This window comes from Monopterus albus, unplaced genomic scaffold (assembly GCF_001952655.1).
Source record: "Monopterus albus unplaced genomic scaffold, M_albus_1.0 scaffold17.1, whole genome shotgun sequence".
Classification (NCBI taxonomy): domain Eukaryota; kingdom Metazoa; phylum Chordata; class Actinopteri; order Synbranchiformes; family Synbranchidae; genus Monopterus; species Monopterus albus.
In genome coordinates, this window is record NW_018127897.1 from 4,011,601 (window position 1) to 4,020,105 (window position 8,505).

Genomic DNA, 8,505 nt, shown 5'->3' on the forward strand with positions numbered 1-8,505 from the left:
CATCAGTGAGGACCTCACTTGGACACTTAACACCACACAGCTGGTCAAGAAGGCCCAACAGCGGCTGTACTTCCTGAGGAGGCTGATGAGGTTTGGCATGTCGCCTAGGATCCTTTGCAACTTCTACAGCTGCATCATTGAGAGCATCTTGACCAGCTGCATCACTGTCTGGTATGGCAGCACTACTGCAGAGAGTGGTAAAGACCGAGGAGAAGATCACCAGGACTCCACTGCCCTCTCTGCAGATCATTTACCACCGCAGGGTGTGTAGGAAAGCTACCTCCATCCTCAAGGACCCCACCGACCCCCAGCACGGACTGTTCGCCTCCCTACCCTCCGGTCGGAGGCTCAGAAGTGTGAAATGTAGGACTTCTAGACTGAAAAACTCTTTCTTTCTCTCTGCCATCAGACTCCTAAACAGCTACTGTACCTCATGTAATACCATCTGTATGATTTACATACTCATTTAACACATGCACAATTGCACACCCGCTGTTGAGTATTTACACTCCACGGCTGCCACGTAGCATATATTCTCTGCATTATATTGTGTTCGTGTTGTATTTTTATTTGCTCCCTTCACTTGCTGCTTTAAAGTGCCTTAGATTTGTGATTTTACTGCCTATTTACTTTGGTGTTATTGCTCATCTACTTTATATTTCATTTGTGTTTTGTGGCATTCATGTGGACAGCAAAGTAAGAATTTCGTTGTACAGGGAAACACGTTTCCTAACTGTGCATATGAGAAATAGACTTTGACCTTAGTGCAACCAGCTCATGTATATTTTAACAATTTTCTACCTTTTAAACACTCAGACATGTTGTACACACACCTTTCTCAGCACTGCTCCATTTTACATACAAAAAGTTCACTTAATTACATTAGTTTGTGGAGAAGAATGTAAATATATGGCAATTTTTTACTTTCATGGTTTACTGTTGGCATTTTTTTGACATACTTGTTTTAGTATCTGTTATGACATTTTAGGAAAATTCTAAGTACTGTACGTCAAGTGAGTTACAGTTGCCTTCTCAAACCAGCACCTGTGAACACTCACTCAAGGATCTGTTATCTGACATTGAGGCTGTTGGCAGAGGAGTAATAAAATCACTTGAGGTTTGTCATTTAATGTGCTCTACCTGAGCAGCCACGTAGCTGCAGTGGTGCCTGCCAGAGTGATCTTTACCCTGCAGGCTGGTGCGTGCAGCCTCTTTTGCTCTGCTGTGAATCTCACTTTTCTAATTTGCTTCGTGTTTGTTTCTCCACAGATTGCTGATGTCCTGTCCAGCCTGAGACCAGCAGTGCTTCTAACACTGGTATGCATAGACACCAAATTAGTTCTGACTGTACAGACTGTAGATACTGCGCACTCTGCACTGCTGTTATTGCACTTCTGCTAAACTGCATTTCATTGCCTTGTACTTGTACATGGGTAATGACAATAAAGTTGAATCTAATCGAATATCTTCCATTAACAAGCTTTCAAAAACCTGGCTATTACATTGAACTACTGCTAAAGATGCAGTGTAAGAATTAAGTTTAGTAATTATTGAGTTGTCAAAAAAACTCTACATCTGTCATTATAAAATGGGTCATCGGCCTGAATGTAAAACATTTTAATGTACCATATTGGCATTTGAACGCACTTGGTGGTAATATTGTTTGTGTGTTTGTTTTCCTTTCCTGGCAGCGAGGACAGAACACAGATAGCGGGAGCATCTGCCGTGAAGCCTCCTTTGAAGGAATTAGTCGGTATGTTAAATGACATCAATCTGTATTGACATAATTATATTTTGTTTGGCGAAGTTGTTTTTTGTTTGTTTGTTTTATAACCAAGGACACAATAAAGTCATGCATACTCTTTGTTGCTGACTACCCTAATTCTGAGTGTAATGTAATTAAGGAAAGAGTCTCGCTTTTGGTGTTATCAGTTAATGTTGTTGTTATAACTGGGCCATTAACACCTTGTTCTTTTTTAAATGTTATATATTACACCATTTTATCTACTTTAGACCCAAAAAGAAAGTCCCGTACTTATTTTGGAAGTAGTATAACCATTTGCTTCAAATTGCATTTTTATATTTATAATGTTTCTTGTTACTTTATCAGCTTTCAAGTGAACAACACCCTTTTACACCCGGTCATTGTGGAATGGTAAGTAATTACTTCCACCTGGGCAGTTATGTTTTTGGTTCCATGTCTGTGTATTTGTTTGTTTGTTGGTGGCAGGATTACAGACAAACGGCTGGATGGATCATCAGCAGGGCAAATTTTAAGAAATCATCAAATTTGTCAAAAGTTATCAAAATCATTTTTTTCAACATGTGTAGGATGGCAATGTCTATCTTCAGACCAAATTTGATCCAGAAGTGATGCGGATTCTGGATCTGATGCCCATTTAAAGTTGACATTGAAAACCCAATTTAATAAATATTTTCTGCCTTAACTTGGCCTATAATGAAGATAGAACCCTGAAATGTTCAGTATAACTGCCTATTATACCCTAAAGGATAATCCAGATCCGATCCGGATCAAGCATTTTAGGACACAGTTTGTGTTCTTCTGGGTCTCATTTTCCACAAGGTACCCATTTGTGTGAGGGAATGTTGTGCCTTGGTGGATGTCCTCGCAATTTCTGAGTGCTCTTCTTGAAATTTGTTTTCTAATATTGAGAAATCCCACTTGAGATTAGTGTGTTTTATTCTTAATTACCTACAGGTTTGTCATTCAGATTCTGCTGCTTTCACAACCTTGGCACTTATACCTGCCTGGTCAGGCAATTCTGTGTCTGCGGTCAAAAACAGCCACTTTTCATTGGCTGTTTTTTCCCCTGTTAGTCAGAAGCCAGCCCGCATGGATGTAATGGACTTCGTGCCTGCCTGGTTGTCCTTGGCATTAGAGTTTGCACCCTCCTAGATGAATTGACATTTTCTGAAATAAAGAGGAACGCTTTTCAGGCACACCTCCTGGGGAGAAAGACTCGGTTCAACCCCTTGCCCCCTCCTCTTTCTGCACCTCGCATGGCTCTGTTTTTAAGGTTGTTTTTATTTTTTTTATAATTTTTTTTTTTTTAAACTTTCATTAGTGTTACTATGGGTTACCACTGACTCGATTCCTTTGTTTTAGAAATCTTTATTTCTCTACTGTAGGTGTAGCTTCAGATTTTCTCATGCAAATAAATAGAAATGGTTATTATCAACAGGCAAAAACACTTGAGTTGTCGTATTGTCTGAAAGCTTAGGTTTAAATCAGTGGTTGTGTTGCACTTTATTCTGGTGTGAAACATTTTAAGCAGCTCAACAGCAGTAGATTGACACCATTTCCCTGTATATACAACATTATTCTTTGATTGTTCTGTTATATTAGCAGTGCATATTACCAAGATCAATACCCATTTCCACCATGACAATGCAAATATTGCATTCCTTTAGCTTAATGTGAGAGTTGAGTGTGAATACTGTGTAATGTTTGGCTGTACATTCCTCTGACTATTCACTGATAAATGGGCAGTGCAATGATCAAAGAGGAAGAGCTGGTCTCTCACATAATGTTTGTGTTAACAGCCGTCTCATTAAGACTGATATGGAGCTGGAGGTCCTGCGCTACACCAACAGAATTTCCAGTGAAGCCCACAAAATGGTGAGAGCCTTATAGAATTTAAAACTTGCCAAAAGGATTCAAAGATGTCTTGATACTCCAAGGCTATGTAAACAGTTTAAATTAAATTAATTTTAACTTTGGTAGCTCAGGGGCTAGCAGTTCATTGACCAATAAACTGGAAAAATTAAAGCAGCTTTTTACTTCTGTACAGGGTTTCACTTTAATATGAATCGGCTCTTCAGGTGTTGAGGAGCAGCCCAGTTCATAATGTTATCTGTTCTCTGAAATCATTCACCATGAGTATTCGGCATTGTTTTTTTCCCTGTTCGTCTCCCATTGTACAAGTGTGACCATTACTGTTTTAAAGTCATGTTATTACACATGTGTACAGTAAATGAGAAGATCTGATGTCTGTCAGTCTGATGAAACTACATTACAAGAAGGTGGAGTGTTATAAGCCACTGTTTGGTCAGGTACACCCAGATAATGATTCTGAGGTTTTGGTGCTTCTTGCACAAGGTAAACGTCTTGATCAATTTTAAGTGTCAGTAGCAGGTATGCCCAGGATTGCTTTTTAAGTTTGTTAATCGCATATAATCACACGTTTTCTCTGTAGGTCATGAAGCATGTGAAGCCTGGACTAAAAGAATATGAAATGGAGAGGCAAGTGGTGCATTTTCTCAATTGATTTAGTTATAGTAGCGAATGGTTTGTGTCGAAACATGGACACAGAATGTCTGTCTGCTCTTTTATAGTTATAGTATGTGTGGATATTGAAGTAGGTCTTATTTTATTTGACTTTGCCTTAAATGGTCTCATGGTAATAAACTCTTACATATGAATGCTAACTGTGCTCTTGCCACGTTTGGATTAACATCAAGCTAATACAGTCACTGAGTCAATATTTTGGCAAAATATCCTTACTAGATTAGTTAAGCTTTAGATTTTACATTTGAAATGAGCAGCAGGGAAGGAGCTAGCAGTTTGTATTACACCCTTTTGGTTCAGATGTAAAAACATAGAAATGCCCAAAACTCCAGTAACTGTATAATTGTTAGGTATTGGTTTTGGTCATGTTGGTCATTGTGTCACAGTGAAACAATAGCAACACTTTCTGATTCATCAAAAACACAAATTCCAGCAGAGAAACACAACTACTCCATAATAGGTTGTTTCTAGCTTTTAAATCAAGCTTAAGAGACTGGGAGCAAAACACAGCACAAGAAGTCATTTTGATGTATATTTTAGTAGAATATTTGCTGTGTCAGAACACCTGTCATGCTTATTTTCCTATGCTGTGTAAAGAGAACCAGGAAATGTACACCTACAAAGCATGCACTGCTGTAAATACCCATAGATGCGTTTGAAATGTGAAGAATGAGAAGAAAGAGTGCTGAATGAATTCTTAAAGCATGGGGGCAGGATGAGGACACTGTTTTTTTTTTTCTGGTCTCTACTGTGCAGAAATTGTTTAGTAAATTTTTTCTTACGGGGGTTTTTCCCTTTAATAGTCTTTTTTTTTTTCTTCTTTGCAGCCTTTTTCAGCACTACTGCTACACCAAAGGGGGGATGCGCCACACCTCGTACACCTGTATTTGTGGAACGTAAGGCTTTATCAATACATTTTTTACCTGTTCTGATTTTGTTACCCACTGTACCATCATTAGCTGCATGATACTTGCTTAATGTCTTAATTGATTAATATCATGTTGGGTCAAATATGGATCTTATCAGTCATCAATAAGTTCCCAGTTCAAGTCTTTAGGCAAAACACCAGCAGGTTCTCTCTTCACATGTTGTGCTGAGCATAGATGAATAAACAAATATATTAGAAAACGTGTACAATATAATGCAGAACATACTTAGTCTCTGTGACAGAACACAGTACAGAGTCAAGGACACAGAGGAGCTGCACACTGTAACCCTGTATCCTGTCAGTCATAACCAACCATGCTTGCTATAATAGTATATCAACTTCCTCTCTGTTGCAGGAACACTGTCAGCTAGCAACATCATTATGGATGAAGAATTTTGAGATGTTGCTAATCATGCTCTGGGCTTTTGTATTAAAGGTCACATGTAATGAATACTCTCCTGGGGTAATAGTGGTCAGGGATGCAAGTTCTTTTCCTGAGCAAATCAAGATCTTGGAAAAATGAGGAGCATGCTGTCCTGAAATACACAGTTTAATTCTGTTTTAACAGTGGCTTTTTTGTAATTCGGACAAAATGCATTTACCACCTTGTAGTGTAGAAGGTATTCATATGTAGTTATACTATTTCTCTTAATTTCGTTTTATTTATGTTCAACACCAGGGGCGATAATTCATCTGTCCTCCACTATGGCCATGCTGGAGCTCCTAATGACAAGACAATTACAGATGGAGACATGTGGTGAGTAGCTTACAGTAGTTTTTTCACTTCAACCTATTTACAGATGAAAGCACCTCGTGGTACTGGCTTGGGAGGCGACAGTGCGGTGAGTAGAGCAGTTGTCTCCCAACTGGAAGGTTTAAGGTTAGAATCTCAGTGCCTGCAGTCCACATGTCAAAGTGTCCTTGGGCAAGACACTGAACCCCCTGTTGCCCCCAATGGTTAGAGCCATCGGATGAGTTGGCGCTGCAGATGGCTGACTCGGTTCTGTACCAGAAACAAATTCCTTGTGTGTAACATACTTGGCCAATAAAGGTGATTATCCTAACTCGCTCTCAAAGTCTGCAGATTTTCCTAAAGGGGGAGCTGTTTCATTCCCAGGCCACTTTCTCACATGCCTAACTTCACAGCCCCTCTGTGATACTCCTGTTTTAAATTGTAATAGTTGGTGTCTTTACTGTTTGTTGTACTCTAAACAACTCAAACACTGGAGACACGAACCCAAAACAATTTGAAAATAATTTGATTGAATCAATTCTGATATTGTGTGCCCTGCAGTCTGTTTGACATGGGTGGAGAGTACTACTGCTACTCATCCGACATCACCTGCTCCTTCCCAGCCAATGGCAAGTTCACTCAAGACCAGAAAGCGATCTACAAGGCCGTCCTCAGGTCCTCCCGAGCTGTCATGGCCGCCATCAAACCAGGTTAGCATCACAGGTTTTAACTATCAAGTATATTTTTACTGATCTATAAAGTAAATTGAGGACAGTACTTAAAATTTACTCTTCCCTTCAAAGTACTACCAGTACAGCATTCATTTCAGATTTTTTTTGTTTGCAATTTGTAGGATTTTTTTGCTGTTGTAAAGTAAAAATCTTTAGAATGACCACTGTGATATTATTGCACTTGAAGAGCTTGTAAAGATCGTAAATTTCAAAGTTTTAAGCAAAGTTGAGCTTTTTTTTTTTTTTTTTTTTTACTTGGAATTTCATTTTCTGGAATCTTAAATGTTAAAAGGACTCGCTTTTTTTCTACACACTGATGCTTAGTCAAAAAGCTTTACATTATTATCCCTTTCACCCATTCGCATACACGCAAACGTTCCCATACTCACACACCCAGTGGTAACAAAGGGAGCAACTTAGAGTTCAGCGTCTTGCCTATGGACACTTTGACATGTGGATTGGAGAAGTTGGGCATTTAAATTTAAAGTTGAGGTCGAAGAAACATCTATTCCTTATTAGGTGTGAAGTGGACTGACATGCACCGCCTGGCTGACCGGGTTCACCTGGAAGAGCTGATAAAGATCGGCATCTTGAATGGCAGTGTGGAGGACATGTTGAAGGTCCACCTGGGCTCTGTGTTCATGCCCCACGGCCTGGGACACCTGCTGGGCATTGATGTGCATGATGTGGGAGGCTACCCTGAGGTAAGAGCAGATAGCTTCAATACCGGTTCACCCACATCACACCCACCAGTAGGAACAATCAGAGTCTCCAGAGAGAAGACAACACAGTCCTGTTCCTCCAGTTATAGTACATCATCAGTAATAGAAAGACACTAAGTGGAGGAGTGAGAGTGAAACATAAGCTGAAGGAACAAGTTCAAGATGAGAGTAGGAGAGAGAGGAAGGCGGAATGTTGTTGGAACACTGACAGTTTCGGGTTGTGGTGGATGATTTTGTACAGTTGCACACTTCTGACATTGTGAGTGCATCGTGTGGTCATGCTGAATGTGAATAAAGTGCTTGGCCAAATTCTGCAGATGATATACATGACAAACAATACTGTTTGATATTTTCAGTAAGTATGACATTCAGACCCACAGAAGATTAATGAAATGGCTTTTTATTTCATGGCTTAATGAACTGATATCATTCATTTGTAATCAGTTTGAACTAGGATTTACTTTGCTTTTTATCTGTGTTGAAAAATCTTTTAAGTGCTCAATCTGTCTCAGCAAAAATGTTAAAAATACATGAAACCAACTGTATTTGCAGTTTCCTGAGGCTGGCCTGTGCTTCTGATATTCTTGTGTTTTTCATCCATAATAACAATTAAAATAACAATCTCATTACTCTTATGAAAACGTTTTACTGGTGAGATCTTTTTTTTAAACCATGTAGCTGAGTTTTAACAAGGTGTACTACTGTCCAGGGGGCTGAGCGTATCGATGAGCCTGGACTGAGGAGTCTTCGGATGGGCCGCCTGGTGCAGGAGAGGATGGTCCTCACTGTGGAGCCTGGCATATACTTCATCAACCACCTGCTGGACCAGGCCCTGGCCAACCCTGTCCAGAGCTGCTTCATCAACAATCAAGTGCTGGCTCGCTTCCGTGGATTTGGAGGGGTCAGTCTGCTTTATTTGGTTATTTGTTGGGCTGGATTCACCAATGGCACTACATTATGAAAATTAAAGATTAGTAATCTCTCATATTGTATCTAGACTTGTCCTTCTCTTACTTTTATCCATGTATAGCTGTTTGTGATCTGCTGCTTTAGCCATGGATTTGTAGGTGTAAAACCTGCAC

The 8,505-nt window shown here is 39.6% G+C and overlaps 1 protein-coding gene across 1 annotated transcript in view; it reads left to right on the top strand.

Annotated features, from left to right (window-relative positions):
- Positions 1-8,505, top strand: part of pepd (peptidase D) — a 17,033-nt gene that overhangs the window by 8,086 nt on the left and 442 nt on the right. The window contains exons 5-14 of the mRNA XM_020592479.1: positions 1,270-1,317; positions 1,692-1,753; positions 2,111-2,155; positions 3,565-3,640; positions 4,218-4,264; positions 5,137-5,205; positions 5,917-5,994; positions 6,532-6,680; positions 7,221-7,405; positions 8,133-8,324. Of these exons, the coding sequence (XP_020448135.1) occupies positions 1,270-1,317; positions 1,692-1,753; positions 2,111-2,155; positions 3,565-3,640; positions 4,218-4,264; positions 5,137-5,205; positions 5,917-5,994; positions 6,532-6,680; positions 7,221-7,405; positions 8,133-8,324 (951 nt within the window). The remainder of the gene's footprint in view (positions 1-1,269; positions 1,318-1,691; positions 1,754-2,110; positions 2,156-3,564; positions 3,641-4,217; positions 4,265-5,136; positions 5,206-5,916; positions 5,995-6,531; positions 6,681-7,220; positions 7,406-8,132; positions 8,325-8,505) is intronic.